General features: G+C 39.1%; 3 protein-coding genes and 1 non-coding gene across 7 annotated transcripts; all 4 read left to right on the top strand.

Annotated features, from left to right (window-relative positions):
• The first annotated feature begins 189 nt into the window (after positions 1-189).
• On the top strand, positions 190-7,007 carry LOC103698998 (rRNA 2'-O-methyltransferase fibrillarin 1-like). Its single transcript, XM_008781043.6, has 7 exons — positions 190-292; positions 780-1,099; positions 1,310-1,405; positions 2,400-2,477; positions 2,587-2,763; positions 6,348-6,416; positions 6,658-7,007. The coding sequence occupies exons 1-7, from the start codon at positions 277-279 to the stop codon at positions 6,838-6,840; spliced, it is 939 nt and encodes a 312-aa protein (XP_008779265.4). The 5' UTR covers positions 190-276; the 3' UTR covers positions 6,841-7,007.
• Positions 3,291-3,365, top strand: LOC113462085 (small nucleolar RNA snoR60). Its single transcript, XR_003384307.3, has one exon. It is a non-coding gene; the product is annotated as a small nucleolar RNA snoR60 (small nucleolar RNA).
• Positions 7,008-12,602: 5,595 nt separating the features above from the next.
• LOC103698987 (Calcium-dependent lipid-binding (CaLB domain) family protein) lies at positions 12,603-14,014 on the top strand. The gene has a single exon (XM_008781034.5). It carries the CDS (start codon positions 12,834-12,836, stop codon positions 13,698-13,700), a length of 867 nt encoding a protein of 288 aa, XP_008779256.2. The 5' UTR covers positions 12,603-12,833; the 3' UTR covers positions 13,701-14,014.
• Positions 14,015-17,985: 3,971 nt separating this feature from the next.
• LOC103698972 (ATG8-interacting protein 1-like) lies at positions 17,986-24,981 on the top strand. Of its 4 annotated transcripts, XM_088705984.1 has the most exons (5): positions 18,060-18,163; positions 18,348-18,391; positions 19,687-20,523; positions 24,460-24,515; positions 24,604-24,981. In XM_088705984.1, exons 3-4 carry the CDS (start codon positions 19,705-19,707, stop codon positions 24,475-24,477), a joined length of 837 nt encoding a protein of 278 aa, XP_088562110.1. In that variant the 5' UTR covers positions 18,060-18,163; positions 18,348-18,391; positions 19,687-19,704; the 3' UTR covers positions 24,478-24,515; positions 24,604-24,981. The 4 variants fall into 4 exon arrangements, with proteins under 4 accessions (XP_008779249.3, XP_008779246.3, XP_088562110.1 ...); XM_008781027.4 differs by lacking the exon at positions 18,348-18,391 and having other exon boundaries at positions 17,986-18,163; XM_088705983.1 differs by lacking the exon at positions 24,460-24,515 and having other exon boundaries at positions 18,063-18,163.
• The last annotated feature ends 1,453 nt before the right edge of the window (positions 24,982-26,434 follow it).

Here is a 26,434-nt window from a genome sequence, read left to right as displayed (position 1 = left end):
AATAGGGATAGAGCCGTTGATGCCGCCAGACGTCTGCTCCGCCGCACGATGTCACGCCCGGACAGGCGTGATCAGAAACCGCATCTCAAAGACACAATACGAAGATCAGAACGGTCAGGAAACAACCATGCTCGGTTCCGCAAAAACCCTAAATCTCAAACCCTAATCGTTCCACATCTATAAATTGACCCGCCTGTCATAAACCCTAGTCTTACTGCAGAGTCTCGTTCGTCCGCCGCTCCAACCCTCTTCGATATCCAAAGCGGAGCTGTAGAAATGAGACCTCCAAGAGGTAACCTTTCTCGCATTGATTCGCCCCTTCTTTCCCAATCTTCCCTCTTTTCGTTCCCAATCTTCCATCTTCTCGAGGTTATTCTTTTTCCTCTTTAAATGCGATAAAAAAAATCCAATCTTTGTTTTTTCCACTCTTCGAAATATATGATTCGATCTTTGATGCGATTAAAAACCATTTTTTTTAATATTTCGCTGGAAATTTCGATTTCGTGAAGTCTGTTCTTGCTTTATTGCTCAAATCTCAGTTATTTTGGTCTTTCATGACTGATGTTTCCTTTCTCCAATTGTCGTTCTTTTGGCCTTTTATGACAAAAGTTCTCGTTTCTCTGCTTCAATCTTGGTTCTTTTGGCCTTCTATGACCAATTTTCCTGTTTCGTTTCTTAAATTTTTATTATCATGGCCTCCTATGAGCAAAGTTTTCCTTTTTTTTGGATCGTAAATCTTGGTTTCTCCGGTTTTTTTATTGATTTGGAGTCGTTCTTAGGTGGTGGCCGAGGTGCTGGCCCAAGAGGCCGGAGCGATGGAGGCGGAGGTAGAGGCAGGGGAAGAGGATTCGGTGGCCGTGGAGGTGACCGTGGAGGCGGCCGTGGGGGTGGCCGTGGGGGCGGCCGTGGGGGCGGCCGTGGGGGCGGTAGGGGTGGCCGTGGGGGCGGTAGGGGTGGAATGAAGGGCGGGAGCAAGGTCATCGTCCAGCCACACAGGCACGACGGGGTCTTTGTGGCCAAGGGGAAGGAAGACGCCCTCTGCACAAGGAATCTGGTCGCTGGTGATTCCGTTTATGGTGAGAAGCGCATTTCGGTTCAGGTAATTAATCTATCACAGCTCATGGGTTTTTGGTGGTTTTTCTATCATTGATGTTTCATTTGGTCAGGTTCTGTTTTCTGGGTGCAATCTTTTTCTCTCTATCTTAAATTTTATTGTGGTTGGATGGTCTTAAGTTTGTATTCTGATGTAGATGAAAGTTAGATTTGGCATCCATTATGTTAGCTTTATGATCTTTTCGACTCTCTGCAGAACGAGGAGGGAACTAAGGTCGAGTACAGGATTTGGAATCCATTCCGCTCGAAGTTGGCAGCAGCCATTATTGGTGGTGTTGACAATATATGGATGGTAATCGCTCTCTTTTCATCCCTTCGGATTACCTAGCATCTTTTGAAATGGTCATGAAATTGAAGTTTTGAGGTTGTTTTTTTGCCATGTTATTAATTATTTAGTTAGACATGGTGAAGTCTATCTATTGCCGTTAGTTATCTTTCTTAGTGTTGGCACTTGAGCCTTTTCTTTTTCGAAGAATCTTTTCTCCTCCTTTTTCCTGCTGGGAGTCAAGAAAAGCTTCATGGTATATCTGCCTTTTCATTTATTCATTCATTTGCGAGCAGGGATTTTTTGGGAGGGGGATAGTGAATGGTTATAAATCCCTTTTCACCTGATCTAAGCTTCGCTATTTTATATACCTGTTGGTAGTGAAGAGAAGAATGGTGATATATTTCCCTTTTTTGTTTATTTATTTATTGCTTCATACATTCATCCTCTTTTTATTTTATTTTTTTGGATGCATAAATCTGATGTCTACTTTTGACTTAACTACAAATCTGATGTTGATCAGTTATTCTGCTAGATGTGATACTTATCCTTGTTTTTCGTCATTATGTTACCATAGATTAAATGATCATAATCAGATTTATCTTTGGTTCTGAAGAAGCTTAGTTGTTATAGTTATATTGCTTTTGATTTTATGGATTCTTATGGAACAACCTCTTTATAGATCAGTGATCAAATTATCTATGGTTCTAAATAAACTTTATACTTAAGCCTCCTGATTGATGTGTTCTTATTAGATGACATGTTTGTATTGTTCATGTAATTTAGTAACTGCTATCTTACCTATCCATGTATGAGTTAATGTTTTGACCTATTACCCTTTGTTTCCATATTAGATACTACTAATGGCTTTCTTCTTGCTTTTGAAGTTTCTTTTTGCTGCCTATGAATTACCTTTTCTTGTTTGGTTTCCTCATTCTCCATTTGGTTTTCTGATAATAAGCTTCGCTCTGTTTGCGTGATTATATTTTTACTATTTCTGAGCCAACTCTTATATTTTTAGGGCCCTGGATCTCGAGTACTGTATCTTGGAGCTGCGTCAGGGACCACTGTGTCTCATGTGTCTGACCTTGTTGGACCTGTAAGTTCTTTTATTGCAGTAAACATTTTGGAAAAGTGCATTGTGATCATGTTATAATTAATTTTGAGTTTCAAGGTAATTATATGTCTTATCTTAAGCTTTTTTGCAGACAGGAGTTGTTTATGCTGTTGAATTTTCGCATAGAAGTGGTAGGGACCTTGTGAACATGGCAAAGAAGCGAACAAATGTTATTCCCATAATTGAAGATGCTAGGCATCCTGCCAGGTATCGGATGTTGGTTGGCATGGTGGATGTCATTTTTTCAGATGTTGCCCAGCCAGACCAGGTATGCATGTTTGCCTTTCCATGATTTTATTCTAAATACTCCTGCCTGGTTTCATGTTTTTGTGCAGTGTCTTTTTATTCCCCTGATGTTGTGCCTTTGTGATTCATTTCCATGTAGTCAGTTCACCCTAGCAAGTCCGCATCTTTCATCTCTTTAATATGTGTTATTTCATGTATTCTTATTTAAGTTATATGCAAAAGATTTTGCATATATATTAATATGATCTTGGCCTTAATTTCTATTTAATTTGCTAGATCTTTTTCTTAATAAAATTAGAAAATTTACCATGATTTACTGATATGTGATGCAATGCATCATTCATTTATATCACTATTTGATATTATATCAGTATTCTATGTTTTCCTGATTGTTCCCCATATAACGGATAAAGCTATTTGCCTATTTGAATGTGGATCATGCTCTTGGAAGAAATTTCAAATAGCAGTTACAATTTCATCCGGGTGATTTTGAAGCATTTTCTTGATTATATATGTGAAAATTATAACTCTTTCCCCTCTCTGGAGACCCAGCATATGATGAACTTACTCGGATTCCCCTTCAGGACATCATATTGGATGATGCACATTCGAGTTTCTGATGCTTATTTGTCTCTAGTGCATTTTTTTCCTCCCTCCTTTTGAGTCTTCCTTTTTAATCTTTTTGAGCCACAACTTTTGTACATGTTTATAAAATTGGTATTTGATGTGTAATATTATCTTTAACTATCTTCCTGCTGGCGTATTTATATTTTGTTGTGCACTAGATTTTCCAGTCTTTGTTTTTAAACAACTTACCTTCAATTAATGTTTTTTCTCATTTCTTTTCTCGATGGTTAAACTTTGGTTTGATGCAGTCTTTACTAAATTCACCTTTACTTGGGTCTTTGTTCACCACTTCATTGTCTCTAAAGATATGTTTTCAGAACTGTGGAATGGTGTGCCATGGAAGATTATCTTATATTGCTCTAATTATTTATTTCTATTAGAACTATTGCATTTAAATTTTCTGATGAATGGTTAGCAGCTCTACCTGTAGTAAGCAAAAATGTTTGCATGAAGAAAATTTGAAATATGATAATTTACAAATATGCTTCTGAAGTTGTGAAGGAATAAGATAATCTGATCTATTGGCAGTATCATTCTTGAAGTTGCCAAAGCATCATTGTCTAATTTATTTCCTGTTGGTTTCAGAAGGGAATTGATTGCAATGTAATATTGGAATGAGTCAGAAAAGCAACATATATTTATTATTTATCCTTCATCTTTATTTTTGGTATCCATAACTTTTGACTTTCTTGATTATTTATGTGCGTAACCCTTTTGTCGAGCGATTTATTATATTTGGTTGCTTTGGAACTAAATTGAAAAACATGCAAATGGGCTTGAACGTTTTTGTTACCTTGATTTCTCCTGTTTTTGTTTCATTTCTTTGTTTTATTGGCAACTCAGCATAACCAAAAGATATCAATTAAGCTATAGAAGTAGTATAGCTGATAGTCTAATAACTACTACATGTCATGAGAGATTCATAATATCTGAACTGCATATAAAGCATTTTCAAGCCTCAAAGATGTGTATTAGAAGAAGATATATGGGAATTAATGGAACAAAGAATGCAACTGAGGTTATCTAGTTAAGGATGATGGCAAATGTTAATTTTGGAGTGGCAAATTGTGATTTTGGAGGGCTACGATTTTTGAACTATGGATAAGTTTGGAGATGGAATACCTAATAACTTTGTATTTAAGTGTAGATGGATATAACAAGTTACATGCAGCCACTTTAGTTGTGATGGGACTATGCTACTTACCAGGGGCTGATGGTGGTGAAAGAGGAGCATATGACATCTTTTATAAAAAAATAACTGAACGAGGTAAAGCATAACATGATGATACTCTGATGATGAGTAGGGACCCATGGCTGAGGGGGTGCATATTGAATTCATTTGGATTAACTACTTATTCAATGTGGCTAAGTACATGTTTCATTCATCATAGGTTTTTCATTTACTGTTTGTAATGCCAGAAAAAATAATATTTTTGATATTTTAAACGTTATTAAGGAAAGCAAGATAGTCAGCCTTGGGAGAGGAACTAAATTTGGTACTAGTAGACGCACATGCAGTGTGGAAAAAGAGAAGTTCAAATCATTTCCAAATTTTCCAGTGTCCTTTAATTCCATGTACTCGAAAGCTGATAAGGGTATTCTTGTGTTTGAATGTCTGTGTCGTCATTTTTGCCTTTGTGATCATCTTTTTTGGGGACTTCAAATGTCTGCTTAAATTACAAGAATACTTTTCACTGCTTTCAAGTTCTTGAAATACTGAAGGGTACTGCCATGTTTGTACACCTCTCTTTCCATCCTATGTTTGTACACCTCTCTTTCCATCCTGTCAGTAACTGTATTATAACTCTGACATGGATGAGGCCCCTTCTGTTCTTCAAAAACCCAATTTACTAGAAGAAAGGAGGCTTTGAATGGTGTTGGATATGCGGATATTTAATCTTTAAATAATCTTCAATTTCCATTTCAAAATTTTGAAGGTTGACAGAAGCCAATGACATGATCTCAACATTTTGTCTGGGGAAACATGCATCTTATAGCTGGTTGTGATTTCATCAACTGGAACTTGTTTTAGAGATACGAATGGCCTCTTACCCGTTGCAAGTGAGATGGAATGCTCCATGCTTTTGGTCAATAAGACTGAGCATTTGCATGATATAGTGGAGAATCAATTATTTGTATGCAAGCATACATAATTATTGCTATAATGGGCAAAAGTAAACACCTGAAATATAGTTCTCCTAACTAAACATGGTATCTGCATGCACAGTATTAAAATAAATAATGAAATAATCAAATAGTATCGAAGGGCAGTTCATTGTTTTTCCATTCTACAACTAGTGCAGTGTTTCAAGCATGTAGAAGGAACAAAGTTGCATATCTATGATTCAATATGGTTATATATATGCATATCATATTGAGTAAATGGTGCATCAAAGCAGTGTTTATGGGATTGTTGGAAGGCCTAGCCAAGTTGCCGGTGGAATTGTGGGAAGGCTTAGCTAAGTTGTCTGAGGAGCATGGCCACTTACCATGGGCTAAGGTGGCCTGGCCTATTCTAGTATAATATTATATGAAAAAATTGTATATCATAGTAAAGAGTAATATTCTTTATCATGCTTTTGTAATGTTATAGTGTATTACATGATTTAATGAAAAGAATATAAATAAATTATATTATAGAGTGATATTTTGTATTATAATATTAGCTTTTAAAGTATTATATTAATATAAATAATAATATTATGATATTATTTACTAATTTTTAGTACATAAGTCAACATCATAGAACGTATTTACTAAGTCTTAGAAGAGCAATTAATTTGCTATTAGTATTCCCAAGAACACACAATACTGGGGGTCGGTTCAAGTGCATTGTCAAACAGAACTATTCTTTTGTTCCCATGTGATTAAATATGCCATCCATCATTTGCTCATGCGATTGATTTCTTTGGTGCATTTACTGTCTACTTCAATTACAAGATGCTCATTAAATGTTTTCTTGGCTATTTCTTTCTGCAGGCAAGGATTTTAGCACTAAATGCTTCTTATTTCTTGAAGAATGGTGGCCATTTTGTGATCTCAATTAAGGTATCCTATTTATTTGGGTTTTTTTGGGGAAGGATGGCATGGATTATTTTTAGTTTTTAAAGTGTTGCAGGAACTGTTTTTGGAAGTTAAACTAGATGTGCTAACTGGGAAACAGGGGCCCTCTTATTTATCCTGCATTTTTTTTAATAATCAGGAAGAAGAAACCTGAAACTAGTTCGTGGTTAACGTTTTACCCAATAGCTTTTTTGGTCACCATCATCTGATTTTGTTCTTTTTTCAGGCAAATTGTATCGATTCCACGGTGCCTGCTGAGGCTGTATTTGCCCAAGAAGTGAAGAAACTGCAAGCAGAGCAGTTCAAGCCTGCGGAGCAGGTTACGCTGGAGCCATTTGAGCGTGACCATGCTTGCGTTGTTGGTGGTTATCGGATGCCCAAGAAGCAGAAGGTAGCCACAGAAAGCTAGGATTAGAATAACGTTTGCCACCATTTGATTTGCTCGTTGTAGTCGAATTTTAGTTTATTATCTACTTCTAAGTAGCAAACTTGACATCAGGTGAGCCTGGAGATCTGTCATTTGGATAAATTATTACTCACTTGTTATAAAAAATCTACCATAATTCTGCCTGCTTATTATCTGAAGCCGCGAAATCTTATTATCAAAGGCATCCTAGGCATTCATTTAAGGAGCAATTGATACTTGTTATTGCTTGCAGATCAAAAATTTGCTAATTTTTGATATTTTTGATGTTTTGAGAACTGTGGCTGCAGTGCATCAGGTGATGGGAGTAAGTCGAAAAGAAAAAATTCTCTCAATTTTTTATATTGTTTAGGGCAACGAGTCTGGTTGTTGGGTATTGACGTATATATTCGAAAATAATAGAAATGGATCAAATAAACCACTAAAGTTCCACCTGACTAGTCCAAATGGATGTAAGATTTCTTTTTTTGGACTCTCCTCTTTGTTTTTGATGCCCCGGGGCGGGCAAAGTTGAGTGGTGTGGGTGTTTTCGATCCTGGGTGTAATGGAGTCAAGTTTCGTCGATCGAGGCTTATTTGAAATTAATTTCAAGGTTGAACTTGATTTATTTAGGATTATTTTCAGCGCTGTTCAAGCTTAATTTCGAATCTAAGCCAAACGTGTCTATCCAATCAAGTTGATAACTCGAGATTGAATCAAGCAAAAGCTTGATTCTTGATTTGAAGTTCCCATTCAAAATTTGTTTCAGGTTTAAATCAATATTTAATTGATTTGAATAGTGAATAAAATACACTGATTAAACTTTGATCAGTATATTTTATACCTCTTCGCAGGTTTAATATGGCACTGTTAACATTTGTTATCACCAAAAGCTCGTTCCGCTGCCATTTTCGGGTCCCTCGCTTCATCTGATAGACATCTCAGCAGAATTCCTGATAAGCCTCTTTTTTTTTTTTTTTTTTTTGGTAAAAAACGGCTACTCAATCATATAGATCTAACATAAGTGCAGCCTGTCATGTCCGTAGAAATAAAAGACAACAGAGAAGAAGGAGCGTCTACAGTAGACGTCCACAAAACATCCCCGGAATGCCGGGCCACAAAAGAGGCGACCCAATCTGCGGCTCTGTTCGCCTCTCTAAACACATGACCAATCTGGAAACCGACCATCGTCTGAGCCATCCTCCGAGTCTCCCAAATGAGGGGGTGACCGTCGCCGTACCTGTCCGCCCCCCGGATCCAATCGATCACCACCGCAGAGTCTCCCTCGAGGAACACCCTCTCGACGCCAAGAACCTGCCTGGCATAGGATAACCCCTCCCAAGCAGCCCGTAGCTCCGCACCAACAACTGTAATCCCAGGTGTCCGACGCCCACCTGCAGCCACCAATCTACCACCGTGATCCCTGATCACAAAGCCGACCCCTCCAGTCAACCCGTCTAATGACCTACTGCCATCGAAGTTTACTTTGAGATAGCCAAGGGGTGGGGGAACCCAAGAGACAGTAACAAATAGGGGCGCTGAAACAGCGAAAGGAGAACCCCAGATGTCCCTGGCCATCCCAGAAGAAAACTCAGTGGCAGCCACCATAACCTCCCTCGCATGTCGCGCCGCCCTGTCCACCACCATCCTCGGAAGCCCCCGCCTCCCCTCAAATATGCCTGCGTTCCTATCCAACCAAATGTGGTAAGACAGGTACGCCCTCAATATCCCCTCTGCTGCCAACCTGGGTCTAGACATGGAATCTCTCAGCATCCGCAGCAGATCCTGTGTCGAGACTACCGCATCAATCAGGGGAACCGAAGAGCACTGCCAAATCTGTCGAGCTCTAGGGCACAATAAGAGAACATGCTCAATAGTCTCTACGATATCACCGCACGTCTCACAAAACTGAGATACCCCCATACCACGCCGAACAAGCAAACTCCTCGTCGGGAGACATCCCCACGCCACTTTCCAAATGAATAGTGCCACCCGTGGGTGAATCCGTAATCTCCAAATCCATCCTCCCTCAATCTGTCGCGCTGGCGTCCTGCAGAACAATGCACAAAGATCCCTGGCCCTCACCCGCGACCGCCCCGTCGGAGTCCAAAGCAGCCTATCCGACACCCCTCCAGAGGGAATAGGCAAGGCCAAAATCATCTCCGCCAACTGCTCACCAAACACCTCCCTGATCAGCCCCACCCTCCAATGACTCCCCTCAGAATCCAGCAGATCCCTGACCCTACACCCGGCTAGTCTCGCAGAGTCCACCATGGTCGGCAGACGACAAATCGGCCAATCAGTCACCCAGCTATCCTCCAGCACATCTATCGAGTGCCCGTCACCAATCACCCATCTGATCTCGATAAGCCTCTTTTGAATAGCTGGGGCCGGCAAGTTTCCAAAGAAGACTTGTATTCTAAGACAGCCACTTGTTCACCAAGAATGCTGCTACTACTATTACTAATAATAATAAAACTAAAAAGGTTTTTTATATAATTTTTTTTTTAAATTCAAATTTACATAAAAATCCTCTTCAAATTTATATTAACTTATGCACCTTTATAAAATACTATTTTTCCACGAATATCCCTAATATAACTTTTTTTTCTTAATACAGTTAAGAAAAAGTATATTTATTTTAATTAAAAATAATATAAAATTTTAAAATTATCTTTTTGTCCTCTGTCGCGTTCATTTTATAAATATTTTTTTTTTTTACATATCTACCTATTAAAATTCAGTGCAAAATATGACATGATTATAGGTGCAACATTCTTTTGCCGTGTTACAGGCACAATACAGTTAAAGATGATAATATCAGCAGATTGCCTCTGAGATTTTGGCTGCATGAATAAAGTAAATGGGGGAACTTCCGGTTGCGTGATTATTATTTTGTCAGCAAAATGGTTTATATGAAAATGGCATGTTTATTTATATAAATGTTTTGTTACTCTTCCCCCGATTATATATAAAAGATGCACTCGACTTGCCTTCTTCAAAGACATTTCACTGCTCATTAGTGAACAGTTCTATTCTACGTCCTTTTATCTCAAAACTGTTCTGTATGATTGTAACTAATAGATTGGTATAAAGATTGGGAAACATTAGTGCTCCTGGATTTTAGCTAGACCATGTCAGCCATCTGTTAGATTTAGTGTTGAATGTCTTGTTCAGGCATGCGATTAATTGTTTGCATGGTAGCCAACCTCAGGCCATCCAGCATCCAACCCTTGCTACAAACTAGTGAAATTATGTATGAAGATAGGTGTAGAAGGCAACATTGGCACCAGATTTCTGCTAATTCTTGCTTCTGTTTTTGCTTATGTCTGAAAAAATATAGATCCTTGGTTTTAAGTTCATAAAAATTTTTATCGAACTTTTTGCGAAAGTTAAAAGGTGCAGTCATACCATTGTCCCTAGAAGAGTTTATCTTTTTCTTGGGTCTCCGAAAATAAAAACAATACCAAAAGAATCCTAAGTGATAGCATATCACCTGTTATGTTAACGCCATCAAATTTGCTTCACCAATTATACATGCTGATCTAATAAATTTAATAATTAAATAAATAATGATATACAAAAAAACAAATTATAGCATATATAACCTTATATGAAGGAAATAAATAATAGCCTCTTCATGGCACATATATTCTTTTATGATGAACGAAACAAATAATGAAATGCGATGAAACAAATCATGGCATATGTCTGTTTTATGGTTAATTAATTATAGCATATCTTTGATATATCACTATAATTATATCTAAAATTATGTAACGAATTTTTTATAAAACTTTTATATAATGTTCATTTTCCATCCTATCGACTATGATACCATTGGTATATCACATTACCTTCAATCTCTTTTACTAATCTCTTAATCTTGTCGGTCCAATATTATTGTTTTTCCTTATGATTGTGATGAAAAATTATTAAGGGAGTTGGAGGAAGAGGTCGGTCGTGAGCATCGACTTCATCGAATGATTCTTCTATCCAGATTTTTATATACATTAAAAAAAGAAAAAGCTAACTCCGGATCTGATCAATTTGTCTCCCTGATTGATTAAACTGTTGGAGACCACTTGTCTGTTCCAGATCAGCCAGTGGAATCATTTCGAACGTTGGGAGTTTTTAATTTATTTGTGGACCACATCAACACTTAAATTAAGGTTACTGTTGGAGACCACTTGTCTGTTCCAGATCAGCCAGTGGAATCATTTCGAACGTTGGGAGTTTTTAATTAATTTGTGGACCACATCAACACGTGAATTAAGGTTCCGGTACGTATACCGCGGGTCCGGAGACTCGCCTGCGATCGAAGCGCGTGTATCCCGCGTATGCTTTTCCGCCATCCTCCGCGGCATATTCGCCCGCGGGTCGCTTTCTAGAAAGGAGCGCCCCGGCGACCCTCGTCTCCTCCGAGGGTTCTCACTGCCCTCGCTTTAGTAATAAATCACGCAATTGCCACTCCCGGACGTCCAATATTGCACGGTGCCTAACCTAGAAGAATTCGCCCTCCTGTTCTTTTATAATTTTATACAATCAGCCTCTTATGCCTAATCTCATGAGACAATCAGCCTCTCATGCCTAATCTCATGAGCAGGTCTAACATGCAACCCAGCCTTATATATATATTAAAAAAATCCATTTAGAACCAATTCATTATTCTCTATATTACCTTTTAATCAATTAATTCGGATTATTGTTCTGCCAAAAAGCACAATACTAGAGATGCTTTCGAAGGAAAAATTTCAGTTTTTGATCTAGTATATCAGTTTCTGAATATATTTGTGATCTATTTTTCAAACTTAAGTTAGCACCTACAGTACCATCTTGAGTTTGAGGAAATGTTAACATAATTTTAGAGATTACCAATAACTTGTATCGTCCATAATATATTTTTTATCAGCGTGATCATGTATCGGCCTATATTATTATTTTTTTAATATAATTTTGTTAGAGTGATTTTAGAGATCACATAACAACCTGTATCATTCATAATATTTTTGCATGACGTATACCGGCCTATTTTATTTTTCTTATATGGAGTCTATACATAAGTATATATATTTTTTTGAGATGTACCGAATGTGGTGCAATATAGAAATAAAATTATTTTTCTTTTTTTATAAATATTTTAATATATTTACTACTAAGAATATTAATAAAGTTTATTTACTTAAAATTATAGATTATTATAAATCATATCAAAGAAATCTTACCCAAGCCAACCTATTTGTACTGGGTGACCAAGTCGGACTAATTGGTGATCGGCAGATTGGGTTTAATGGTAAAATAAATCGCTTTAAAGTCATGATTATTTTTAAAAAAGGAAAAAAGTGGGAGACTCGTAATTGCACCCACTCCTCCTGTACCCAAGCACTCATGACCCTGAGAGGTTGACGCAACCGAGGGGGGCCGCACTAGTTGATCTAACGGTACCCTATTTAGGTCACAAAGAAGAAAAGATCACAGCCATTCATAATGGATGGTGCGAGATCATAGCTGCCATCAATAATGTGGGGACCGTGTTCCCTCCACATCACTAACCATGTTAATCAGGTCCCACGTGTTACCAGGCGCATGACACTGACCTCCATTGTTCCGCGTCACCATGCAGCGAATCCCTTTCTCTAGACTTGTGTATCGCGTCGAAGCAAAGCATGGAACCGATGGGCCCCGTCTCCGTCGCCGCCACGAACCTTCTCGCGTCACCTCCCAACCTCTCGCTTTATTTCATGGAAGCTTCTCGATTGTTTATAATACTCGGTGATGGGATTTATCAGCCTTTCTACCAAAAACCCGACCCCTGTCCCAGCCTCGTGGCATTCCCGGAATTACATCCAGAACCCAAGGGGCACTTCCTAAACGCGACCGCCCAATCGCCTACGGGATCGCCATAAATCCCCCTTCAATCGCCCCCCACCTCTTCGTTCTCAATCTCTTCTCATCTGCCTGCTATTTTCTCGTTCGAGATTTCTAAGAAATCCAAAGCGATGGCGTCGCGCTACGAGTTGGAGGTGACCATCGGATCGGCGCGCGACCTCAAAAACGTGAACTGGCGTTACGGCGATCTCCAGCCCTACGCCGTGGTCTGGATCGACCCCGTCTCCAAGTGCTCCACCAAAGTCGCCGTCGACGGCGACGTCAACCCTGAATGGGACGAGAAGCTCGTCCTCTCCTTGCCCCCCGGCCAAACCCTCGACGACGCCGTTCTCTCCATCGACGTCGTCCACGCCGGCGCCGCCGGTGACGTCAAGCCCCTCGTCGGCTCCACCCGTCTCCCCCTCCGCGAGGTCATCGACGACGCTGGCATCGGCGGCAAGGCATCCCGCACCCTCAAGCTCAAGCGCCCCTCCGGCCGCCCGCAGGGCAAGCTCGACGTCAGGGTTGCCGTCAAGGAGCCCTCCCGCTACTACGACCCCTACGCCCAGCCCTACGGCCAGCGATCCGCCTCCCGGGACTACTCGTACGGCTACGGCCAGCCCTACGCGGCGGCGCCGCCTCCGGCGGGGTACCCTTACTCCGCCCCGCCGCAGCTGGCGGCGGGATCCGGTTACGAGTACGGGGCACCCGCGCCGGTTTACGGAGCTCCACCGGTGTATGCGGCGGGGTCATACGGGGGGACGGCGGCGACGGGATCATACGGGGCGCCGCCAGTGGCGGCGGTAGAGGAGAAGAAGAAGTCGAAGTTTGGGATGGGGACGGGTCTGGCGGTTGGGGCGGTGGGGGGGGTTCTTGGGGGTTTGGCGTTGGCGGAGGGAATAGATTACGTCGAGGACAAGGTCGCCGAGGATGCGGCGGAGAAGGTGGAGGACGATCTCGCGTACGATGACGGCGGCTACGACGGCGATGACTTCTGAGCTCTCAGATCAAAATAATAGATAACTAAAAGCAAAGCAAGTTTGTGTTCTAATTAGTAATTTCATCTACCCGAACGCTATACCTTTTGTTACATATAACGGTTGGATGTTTTGGAATTAATGGTTTTATTTCGATCTCGGTGTGGGTTTAATTCATGAGATGGTATCATGTTGTTTTCTTTTTGGGGGCTTTTGAAAGAAGAATGGTATATAGAGCCTTTGCTTATGTGTGAAGGGGAGGATAAGCATATGCTTTGGAATTGTGCTTCGGATGCTTATATTGCATCAAATGTCAAGGAATTTGTTTGTATGCTTGTCCGGCGTTTTATATTTTGTTAAGTTGCTTGTCAGTATGCATGGAGTTCTTTGGATGTGGGTCCAGCTCGACGTCCCAAGGGATCACAATAATTTTTGGGTGGTGGCCGTCTTCCAAAATACAATGTAGAGATATATGTGACTAGGAGTTACGATCCACAATAATCTTATAGATGAAAAATACCATTAAAATCGAAATAATTTTGAAAGACTTGCAAACGTTTGTTTCGTAGTGTTTTTTGGATGTGGAAGTCAAGTTGGACCAAGTTAAATTGTTATGTTTTCTAGACTTGGATGAGGTTGGGTTGAGTTGAATCTAGTTAGACTGTAAGGTATACGAATGGTGGGTTGTGGGGTCTCAATTTGTGAACCCGGATTTCGGTTGCCTAGGATGGTGAGTTTAGGGCTTATCTTGGACTTGGTCTTCCAACTAATAATTAAACGCCCAAAAATAAGATTGTCGATGGGCCGGTCGATCTGAAATTAAGAAAAAATGTTCCTTAAGGGCCTAAAACCATTGAAGTAGGAAAAGATTGGATCCAATCTCTTAGGATTCATGGAGAAAAGTGGGTCAACAAAAAAATAGAGAGATGTCCATGTTTTGTTTGAGCTTTTATAGACAAGAGGTGAGAAACTAAAGTCCAATTTCCACAGACTAGAAATTAGAATAATATTTTTTTGAAAAGTGCACTTAAGTTTTTATATAGAATAAGATAAGATTTTTTTCTTTTTTTAAGGGCATAACAAGTTTTTTATACAAGAGTCTTGAGATCGAGACTTCGAGACTATAAAGAAGCTGAAGGAGATAAAATTAAGAATCCAATCAAAATAAACACATGAATCAAAACTAATCTAGAAGGCAAAAGAATTTAGGTTTGGATTTGTCTCTTATCTGCCACTCCCCGGGATGAGACGCCTTCGGCCATGAAGGAAGACGCTTCTAAAAAGGATCCTGGCCCACTCTGGCACCAAAGGTAAGCCAACGGGCTACTTCGGATTTTAGGCTGGCCATATTGAAAATTCTCCACTTTTAAAAAACTCCTTGCCACTAAGGTGGTAGCCTGGTGGTAAGGGTGCGATAATTCCATCTGAGTTGTCCGGATTCGAAACGCGTGGGCGTCGATTAAATTAGAAAACCGAATACCCCATGCTCGGACGACTCGTTGGCGGATATGTTTTCTTTCTATCTGTACCAAGATGGCACTGGGGTGACGTACCTATACGTGAGACGGTGAGCCCACAAGTCGGAGAAGGCACGCGAAAGTCTGTGATCTGTATCGAACATTCTCTGATGGAAGGAGAGCCCAGTAGGAGCTGCTACGCGGATGGGCTGATCCCTCCCCTCCTCTCCTATTTTTTACCAAAAAAAAAAAAACTCCTTTAAAAGTTCCCAGGGTTTGCAAAATGACATAAACCATGCTTTGAAAGTTCTGGCTGAAAGTGTAGAAGACAACAAATGCAAAAATTAATTCTCAAAAACCAAATGGAATTACTGAAACTTCAGCAGGTTCAAAATGCCAGCGGCCAAGGATTATAGTGCATATTCTGTCTTTACATGTACTAGCAATTAGCATGCTGGAAAGTCCTACGGTCAGGAAGAAAACCATTCAGATACTGGACTATTTTGACTTGTCCCGTGCGTTCAGAGAAGGAAATCAGCCAGCAGATCGTCCAGCGGCTTTGGGAATTAACTAAGAATTTATTTCTATAGCTCACTACCTCATGAGATTAGAATGTTGGTGATGGCAGATAAAGCTGCTACTTGTTTCATTAGACAGTAAATTTTCTTTTGTTTTCTTCTTGGATCTTAGACCCCTTGTAGCCCTCCTCAAAAAAAAAAAAAAAAAAAAAAAACAGCCGAGTAGATGCTCTTTTCTAGATATAAATTATTATACTTTGTATATTGTCGTTATTTTTAAATTTTATGAGTAGTTTTTTGCATGCAATCTATAATACTAAAAATGTAACAAATAACCGAGTTCTACCCAAAACGTGATTCAATACTCGGTCTTCTTCCGCTCTAATATTAGGTCCAGATATAGAATTTTAATTGAGTTTAGGTTTGGATTCAGGGTTTGCTATATATTATGGTATAAACTAAGATTTGCCGTACCACTCTATGCCATCAGTCCAAGGGTGTACCATATATAAAAAAAAATTGGTACGAAACTCAACTTTAAAATGGTACAAATCTTGCATCATCCTGTACTATTCCGTACTAAGATGTACCGATATATATTAAGGCACACTAAGATGCGAACTATATAAGAAGAACCATGATAAAAAATAAAAAAAATGGCTAAAAAATTATTTTAGTATATGATGCATACCATACCATATCGACTATATTTTACCAAATTGGTAAAATACCAACATGGTATTCAATATCGAGATTGTAGACTTTGGTATAAAAGAATCATGGAAAAGCAGGAAAAAAATAGCAATTCATCGACTTGTTCTTTCGGTAGTAGAAGCTCAGACAAGTAGGTGATCCGAGACGGATTATAATTGACACCTTGCTTTTCTGATAATGATGTGGGTTCTGCAAGTTCAGCTGGGTGGGGGTAGGTTCTTTTTCCTTCACTATCGAAAAGCGGTTCCCTCTTGGTGCTGGTCTCGGCCTTGTCTCTCTCTCTCTCTCTCTCTCTCTCTCTCTTCTCTTTGAATTGTGTCCGAAACCGGTTCAGCTAGGGGTGACAATCGGGTCGGGTCAGACATCAACGGGTCGGGTCAGATATAGGTCGGGTCAGAAAATCATAAATCTGAACCTGACCTGTTTATTAAATAGGTCAGAAATTACAACCTGAATCCGATCTGTTTATTAAACAGGTAACCCGACCCGACCTGTTTAACATGTTTAATAAACTGCCCAACCCATCCCCACCTACCTAACTTGACCCGACCCGTTTAACAATTGTGCTCGGAGACCTCGGCAGCTTAAAAAATTTCAACAATTGTGCCCGTCGTCGGGCTTCACCGATCGGTTCACCGATCGGAGGAGATGGGAGAGGCGAGATGGGTCCTCTGCTTCACCGCTTCAGTAGACCTCCGGCCGTCGCGGCTCCTCTTTCGTCGCCGGCGGGCTCCGATCGGTTCGGCAACGGCAGCATCTGGCTCCGAACCCCAAGCCCCCGCGGAGATCGCGCCCCGGGAACCCAAATGCCATGGCTTCGCAAAGATCACGGACGAAGGGATGATCCAGATCCTTGGAGGAGATCTAGAGTTAGGGTTTCATACCTCGCAAAGATCCGAATCCTTGGAGGAGATCTAGAGTTAGAATCCCAGCGAAGGGGGTCCGACCGTAGAGAAGCTCGTAGAGGAGGACGCGGCGCTGCCATGGGATTGTGGGAGCGGCAGGTGGCGACCTCGTGGGCGACATACTCGTGGGTGCCGATGAAGGAGCAAGACCGGGCGGCGACTAGCTCGGCGACGAATCGCCGGGAGGGGAGGGAGGAGGCTGGAGGCCGGCTTGCAGGGGCGGAAGAAGAGGTCGGGGAGGCAGGAGGGGTCGGCGGCGCCGTCGGAGGGGTCGGAGGCAGCGGGCTTGAGGGTGGGGTTCAGGTTGAACCAAACCGAAAAAAAAGCGCAGCGATGCCCAGCAGCCCTGGTGAACTTGGAGAGAAGGTTTTAAACAGGGGACAGCCTGACGGGTCTTTGTGGGCTGTGGGCCGTGGCCCTTATCTAATCTGACCCATATATTAAACAGGTTATTAAACGGGTTATACAGGTTAAATGGGTCAGATATCTAAAATCTATATCCGACCCAATTAATAAACAGGTTAAACAGATCAACTTGTTTATGACCCGAACCTATTTAGGCTAAATCCAAATCTATTTATGGTGGATCGAACATGAGTCGGATTGACGGGTCGAATCATATTTTGCCACCCCTAAGTTCAGCTATCCACTTCCAATATTGGGCTCGGACTTGATTAGTTATAAAATGTGCTTTGGGGAAAGAAAAGACTCCAGCTTCGTCTCACGTGGACTGCACGTGTCCATCTAAGGTCCCGGTTAAAATGCCACTGGGAATCCCGTAGCTTTGTCGGGAGGTTTTCCTTTGCCTCGGGGTTTGCAGGGGAAACTCCGTCTTCTTCTTCCATCTCCTGCCCCTTTTATTGCCGACACGGAGAGGATTTCTCTTTGAGGTACTCTGAAACGTTCTTGGATTCAATTGAACGGATTTTGATCGATGTTGTTTCAAATTAATCTTTCGATTTTTCTTTTCTGGGTTATCTTCATATAATTTAGGGTTTGATCGGTTTTGTTTTGGTTTGTAGATGAAATCTTTAGGTTATCTGACTGTTTTTTTTTTTTTTTTAATTCTTTCAGCTTGGTTGGATTGGTTTGAATAACCGTATTTGATCTGCGTGAAGGTATCTTAGGGGATTTGTTTTTAATTTAACTGTGGGTTTCTATACGCAGAAAAGATGATCTTCTTAGAACATGGTTCTTAAATTAGGTTTTTATTTTGATATTCTATTTACATGGTTCTTAGGGACGACGCTTTGTTCTTTCTATATATCTATACTTGTGTGATTTTGTGCTCTAAAAATTTATAAATCTCTCTCTCTCTCTCTCTCTCTCTCTCTCTCTCTCTCTCTCTCTTTGTTTTTGAGAGAGAGTTCTTTTTGGGAGCTTTGCATTATAAGATACGTTATTTATGTTTTCTTAGTTCATTTACCAGAACTCAAAAATCTTTTTTTGTTTATTTGTCTCCTGTGTGTTTTTCACTTGAAAAGGTGTAACCTTCGACAGGAGTGCCATGTTGAGTTTTGGGTAGCAATTTAGAATTCATTGTCTCAAGTTTTTCTTCCCGGTTTTATATGTATGCGCCATTTTTTCTTTATGGTTTGTCTATGTAGAAGATATATATATTCTTAAGAAAAAGAAAAACAGGTAAAAGAAAGCGCAACCATTGGCTAGTTACATCCACAAGCAGAACCCAAAGCAACCCAAGTAAAAAACAGGTAAAAGATGTATATGTTCTTAAGAAAAACAGCTAAAAGATATATTTGTTCTTAAGAAAAAGAAGAACAGGTAAAAGAAAGTGCAACCATTGGGTTAGTTACATCCAAAAGCAGAACCCAAAGCAACCCAAGTAACCGCAACACCTTAGAACAGGGCATATCAAACCTAAGCCCAAATGGAGTCCAAACCTGGTAGAAAGGGAAGTATTTGTTGCTATATATTACTCAATTTGATGGGATAAGTACTTTTATTGCTTGTTTATCTTTATCATTTTATAAGGTATAGGGGAATATGATATTTTTAGCTTGTGGGATCTAACTGCATGGTTATTTTAAACTTAGATGGTAAATGCATTTCTTGCTGCTTTTTGATTGTTCTATTTAAGTTCCTTCTCTGATTTTTACCTTTGACAAAAAGTTGATGGAAATTTCTTATTTGGTTTTCCAGTTAATACAACAATTCTTTTATTTTAGGATTTTTTTTGTTTACTCCCTGCATCTCTGGTACGCGATAGTCACAATGATCCGATATTTCTTTTATGTATTAGCTGATAATTTCTTGATTGAGTTGGGTTTCTGCTGACATATTAATTGAAATAAGTGTTCATCTCTATCTACCGGGTTTTGATAAGCATCTAGTTTTTTATTTCACCTTATTTGTATTTGCAAGTCTGACTCCAATATGCCTGGTTTTATGTTAGAGCTTGAGTTTTGGAAAAATGGCACACAACAAGAAAGAGGACAAGGAGACCTCTCTCCATGGAGCTGACTGGGAGGTTGTTTCTCTCACAGCATCCATGTATGCTGCTGCACCTGGTCCAAAACAATATGAGCCAACAGATGAGAGTATAACTAAGGACTTTGACAATAATGAACCAGAATTTCCTGAAACAATGTTCATGTCCAGTCACTTTGGTTTCCCACCAAGCAAACATGAGAAATTTCCAATAGAACCTGACTACAGTGAAATTGACAATGAATTCAGGGATCAAGATGTAAGCCATGCTGAAGAGTATGGTAATGGGCCCAACAAGACCCATAAAGAAAGTTGCAAGGATAAGTCTGCTGACAGCCTACATGGTTTTCAGTTCTTCTTTGACAATGGAAAGGGTCTGTCTGTCAGTGATATGGAGTTTGGGGAGGGCAAGTCATTACAAGATTTGAGCTTGGTTGGTGAAGATTCAGTTATACTTGATGCTTACCATGCAGAAACAGATACAAGTAGCTCGATTATCTGTAGTGAGAGCTCTGACATTGCCAAGCCCAATAATCCTTCTTACCAAAATCCAGATTCTCCAAATTTTACAAATGCTTCAGAGCGGAGCGAAGAAAACAAAGAAGATGCCTCTTACCTTCCATGTGAAGCATGGTGGAAGAGGAAGGCAGTACTTCTGTATAATCATGTGAAAGAAACGAACACATTTTGGTCTGTCTTTGTGGCTGCTGCTATGATGGGGCTTGTGATTTTGGGACAACGTTGGAAGCGAGAGAAGTTGCAGATTCAGCAATTTAAATTACACTTTAGAATCAACAGTGAGGTATGTTGGTTTTCTTTCAAGAATTTATGCCATGATGTGCTCATTAATTTAACTATTACCTTTTCAACTTGAAATGTTCGTTGTCCTAATATTCTTTCAAACATCCCTTTGTAGTCACACAAACACCTTAGTCAAGTCTAAAATTGCATTCGGTTAACCCTAATGATAAGTTAACTGAGGCCTTTTTTTCATGTGTCATATATGAGTGCCATGTTGTGTTGTGCGGGCATTGTAGCGAGGAATCTTATTGTCAAGAGGGGTGCCCTATTGGAGAAGCAGGAAAAAACCTGAGAAACAGGGGAGATAGTTAAGCTACCTAATTCTATCTTGTGAATGAATGAAAAGAAAATAAACGAACTGTTCATGAACCATGAGTAAATTTATGACAATGTTTAATCGATCATGTTACAACCTTCGCCCCAAACAAGATGTTCAAGAAGAAAAATGAGAGCTTGATGATCGTAGAGAGAAAATAAAAGAAAGAACACAGAAAAGCACAGTATTTGATGGTTTAGTGTCAAATGGGATATTTGCTTGACGTATATCATCATGATATAACCTGATCTAGCATGACTAAAGCACTCGAGTTCTGACAGTATTTGATGGTTTAGTGTCAAATGGGATATTTGCTTGACGTATATCATCATGATATAACCTGATCTAGCATGACTAAAGCACTCGAGTTCTGACAGTCTTCATTCTTAATGCTTGATATGATTTTAACTCGTAAATGCACTTTTTAACACCTCAGTACTTTTTTGAAGTTGTTTAAGTGGTATATTTCTGTTCGTTTGACAATATGGCATGGTCTCCACCAAAAATTAGCATTATTATTGTTGAATTCTTCTAGACACTGCTAACTATCAGGTGGCTGGTTAACTTAAAGGCTTGTAAAATACTTTTAAGTTCTGCCTGAGGTTTAACTTGTTTAGGAGAAGCATGTGGTGCCTCCTTTGATATCTTGCCTCTATTCTTTTTGTTTTCCTCTTTCCTTTCTATCCTCCCAAATAATGCAAGTGGTTATTCTATAAATATCTAAATGATACTTTCTTATTGTTATTTACTTAGTAACTCATCGTTTTACATTCTGATGGACTCAGTGGCACATGCTGTCAACACTTCTGAGGTTTGACATGTCTATATGGAAGCCTGTAATTCCTCCTAAATTCTCCCAATTTCTATATTTTCTGTCAGGTTCTTGGCTTGGGGAGGTTGTCAAGATGTGTATAGCATGCATTCTCTTATGTAGGAATTGACTGTATCATCAGATTAACATTTTAAGTTGCAGTTTGGTACAAATGTGGCTCTTGTCTTTTACTATTTTACTCATTTTTTAAAAAATTTCTTAAATGTCTATCTGATCATGCCTTCTATTTTTCTTTTCCTGTATTGCAGACTTCCTCTTATGCTTATAATTATATAGTAATAATTCAGTTGTTACATAAAGTTTTAACATTAGGTCTTATGCTTGTCACTTGAATTTATTCAATGATGTGCTTGATAACAAACTCCTTTTCCTTTTCCTTTTTTTTTTTTTTGCTTTTCCTGTCAATAAATCAAATTGTGTAAATTTTCTCTTATTCCTTTAGTCAGATGCTTTAGCAACTCTGTTTGATTCCTGAAATACTAGAATGTGGCACGTGCAATGTATGTCTTGTTTTATTTTTCTAATAAAAAAATACATGAATAAATCATGGATGCTAGTAGGACTTGAACATCTGACCTTCTGGCTAACAGCCACATGAAGAAAAGGAAAAGTACAGATAGAACATGCGATAGGGAGAAGCTGTACGAGGAAATGTGCAGGATGAGAAAAGGTGGGGTGAGGAAAAGTTGACAGTTAGACATGCCTCATGCACAGTTACAATAGGGGGTTGGCATTTTATAATAGAATAGATATAATCAAGCTCGTCAACTTGTTCTAAATTACCTCGTGAGATGGGAAAAGCGGGTGAGAAAATGTGGACTGTCAGACATGCCTCGCCCATGGTCACAGTAGGGGAGTTAGCATTATATAGTAGAATATGTGAAACATATGTGAATACCTAGAAGCTGCTCGAGTGCTTTTCATAACCTTGGTCATATGGATTGTATATTAGCTTATTTGCATCAAAAAAATATCATAGTTTTTATTGCGATATATCTGAAAATGTTTAGTTTTGATTTTGATGTATCTTATAAGCATTTCCTTTTGGAGAAATAAACAATGACCTGCAAGTGCCTTGTTTTTGTCCATCTGTTATGATTGTATGATTCAATCCTCTTTTTAAAGAGATTGGTCTAGCCAGTGGAAGTTTTTTTGGATGGTGGGTAAGTGTGACATGCTAAGATGTCTAGTAGCATCTTACCGGTCAATCCTCACCTGTCTAATTATTTTCTGTAGTGCTCACCACTGTTCTTGGACCTATGTGTCATCTATTAAGCCTAGCATATGGAGTAAGTCAAATCTATGGATATCTATGGCCACCTAATCTTCAAGAGGAAATTCTGGTATTATTCGTGTTTGTTAGAAAAGCAGAATCTATGCTATATTTGTGTGGTGTAGAAGCTGCTGGTGATGGCTTACAGGAAACGTGCAAAATATATAGAGGCTGATAGTTGAGTTTTATGGTCATTGGTGGTTGAGATAGGAATAAAATAAATTGTAATAAAACTTACATGCTTACCTTAATCCAGCCTCCTGTAACTTGCCCATTAAAGCATAACAAAATAAACTAAAGGATAAAGACAGATCAAAATATGCCTTCTAGGCGGACTTGAAATCCTTATTTGGAAAGGATTTTACAGTCCTAAATTAAATTAATTATTCATGGAAAGGTGTTGGTCCACTTAAAATGCTCTTTTTGTTAGTTAATTCTTAGACCCAGTATTTCCTAAAATACCTGGACAAAGAGTAAGAAAAACTATTGCAGCCAAGGTTTGCAAACCTACTATCAGACCCTGTACCGGTGCGCAACCGGTACATCCCTTACCAAGTGTCGGTACGGTATATACTTTGGTACCGACACCCTATACGGGAGGCATACCGAGTCTCAATACCCTATTGATATGGTACAGTACATCCTGTACCAAGGGCTACTGTCTGAGATTGCAAACCTATTTTCAGCTCTAGAAACCTTGCTCAAATTTGAGAAAGAAGCCTCTATGAGTTGGCGAGCTTTCTGGTTTCATTATATCCTAAACAAAACCCAAAAATTTAGGCAGCCATCCCTTGGATTTTTATTCTCTCTCTCTTTCCTCTTATAAGATATCTAGAGTTGAAATCCAAGATACTGGGGAGGTGGGCAAGTAACTACCGCCCCCTTTTGCCTCGCGGCTCCCCCTGCGATGCTTATTGCGGTTGTTATTGGCTTATTGCTACTCTCTAGTGCTCCTCATGCTCTGCAACCTTCTCTCTCTATACTGTTTAGGACTTGCATTGCAATCTCTTGATTATAGCAACACTGGCTGTTCTTTATTTTAGCATTTTTTGCAATTTAATATCTGGATTGCATGTGGACAAGATAGATCACTTTGTGGATCTCCATGTGGCAATATAACACCATCATTCATCAAATTTGCAGGTTTACTGCCTTGATTTTTGAGCTAGATATCATAAACTATGTGCTCAAATTTGGAATGCGTGCCAGATTATTGTGAATTATTTTGGTTGAGTGATGCTGACTTGTGATAATGAGTTTGGTTTTTCAAAACAGTTAATCAAAATAAATGAATGATTAGTTAATCTCTAGGGATAATGAACTGCTTTTTGGTTTGATTTTTTTTCCCCCACTGATCAGCATTTGCAATAAATTGATGGTGAGTATTCGTAAGTCCAAGTTTTCCTCCTCCTGACTTACGTATTGTTTCTGTTTGTTTTGTGGCTGCATTACTTTATTAAATGTTTTACATGTCATTAATTATTCATCTACTATTGACACACTTTTTTATATTAAGAAAATAGGGCAATTCTGAGCTCTCTCAAGTCAGCATGCTCTATGTTGCAGTAAATGGTGAATACAAGTTTTTATCAGTCTTATGTCAAGTTCTCTTGCCATTAAGTTGAATCTTATTTAGTCTCGACAACTTTTGATGCAACAGGGTGTAGGCTGGAAATCAGGACCAGTTAGCCGGTTTAAAGACATTCTGGTAGGTGAACATGAACACGGTCCACAGATCTGTGGTAATGCTGTATTCAACCGTTGAGATGTTAGCTGATGTCAATAATGATGTTGACGAAAAAATATTAGTAGGGTAAAGAGGGCACAGGGTTTGCAGGGAGCTTTGGGAATATAATTACTATTGTGCCTCTGGTAGGATTGCCATGATTGTGTTAGATGCGACTGGCTTTTCAGATGGTGTTGTTGCATGTTGTGTGGATCTGTAAACTCTAAGTAGTATTTTGAATATGTAAATATGAGAAAGCTGTATATAAAAAGTCAGTAAATAATCCAGTTCCAGTTGGACGTTATGCTGCAATCATGTTATTTCTTATCTCGACGGACGGATGTTGTAAGTTAAACCTAGGAGATTGATTGATAACAATAGGTTCAGAAGACAGCGGGGACATGATTACTGGACGGCGTGATTCTTTGATTGTTACCGAGGGTGGTAATTGGTTGGATTAAAAATTTGTCAATCCGATCTATTTATTAAGTCAAATATTTAGATTTGAATTTAATCTATTTATTAAATAGGTGAAGTTAGGGCATATAGATGTAAATGGATTAAATATATTGAGCAGGTTGGATTAAGTGAAACAAAATTGGATTAGGTAGATTTTAAATGGATTAGAGAGGTATTAAACAGGCTTAATGGGTCGAGTTATAAACTCATTTAATTATTAAAGTGGTCAAAATGGATTAAATATGTTAAAGTTAAGCAGGGATAGATAGGCTATCCGGTTTATAATTTAAATTTATTTATATCAAATCTGAATTTACTTAAAATAAATTATTTTTGGTTTGTACATTAATTTAATTTAAAAATAATAATTTTGGTTCATTGTGCGGAAGGATTTTTCGACATGGAAACCTGTGGTCTCAAGAATATAATATGGTTGGTCCGCAGCTGAAGTGCAGAGGACTGTTTACGACTTCAGTAGAAACACAACGGTCATGAATAAAAGTCCTCCCGATGAAGCAATACTTCGCGATAGTCTTTTTCTTTTTGTATTTTATTTTATTTTATGTTGAGGTGAGTGGAGACTTCGCGACGGTCCTTTCGCACCAAGTGCGTTCACTGTTTTAGGTTTTGAAATAAAAAGTTGGGAGAAAACTGTACTTGAAAAAACTGACACTCAATGGGAAGGGGGGGAAGGGCAGAGAGGAACCGGTGTGCATCATGTATACGAAAGTAACGAAACAATAGCCCTTCCATTCCCATTTTCGCTCACTGTACTGGGAAAGTGTTATATAAACCGTAAATTAGCCAAAATTATTGGTATAGCTTATTAATTTATATAAATAATACAAAAAAAAAATTCAAAGAATCCGTGCCTCTTCCCCACGTGCGTCTCCCAAACATCCTGTGCCCTGTGAAGCCCGGACGGAGCATCTTCCACCCTTTTTTGGGCCGAGAGCATCTTCCACTTCCACGTGTCAGTCTGGACAGAGTGAAAGCAACAATCTAGTTAAAAAAAAATAAAAAGAATTTTTTATATAAATATCTTCCTAAAAATTCAAATTTATATAAATATTTTTTAAAATTTATATTTATTTCTGTATTTTTATAAAATATTGTTTTTGCACGAATACCGATTTTTCTAATTCTATTAATAAAAATTATATTTATTTTAATTAAAAATAAAATAAAATTTTGAAATTACTTTTTTATCGTTCAGATCGTCTTATAAATATTTTTTTTATATATTTACTATTAAAAATATTTTAACCATCTTAATTTGAAACCATTAATTTTTTAACGGTACTAA

Source organism: Phoenix dactylifera, chromosome 10 (assembly GCF_051530095.1).
Source record: "Phoenix dactylifera cultivar Ajwa chromosome 10, Ajwa_hap1_PhDact_Kaust_v1.1, whole genome shotgun sequence".
NCBI classification, from domain to species: domain Eukaryota; kingdom Viridiplantae; phylum Streptophyta; class Magnoliopsida; order Arecales; family Arecaceae; genus Phoenix; species Phoenix dactylifera.
Note: the sequence above shows the minus strand (reverse complement) of the source record. Positions and strands in the feature narration are given on the sequence as shown.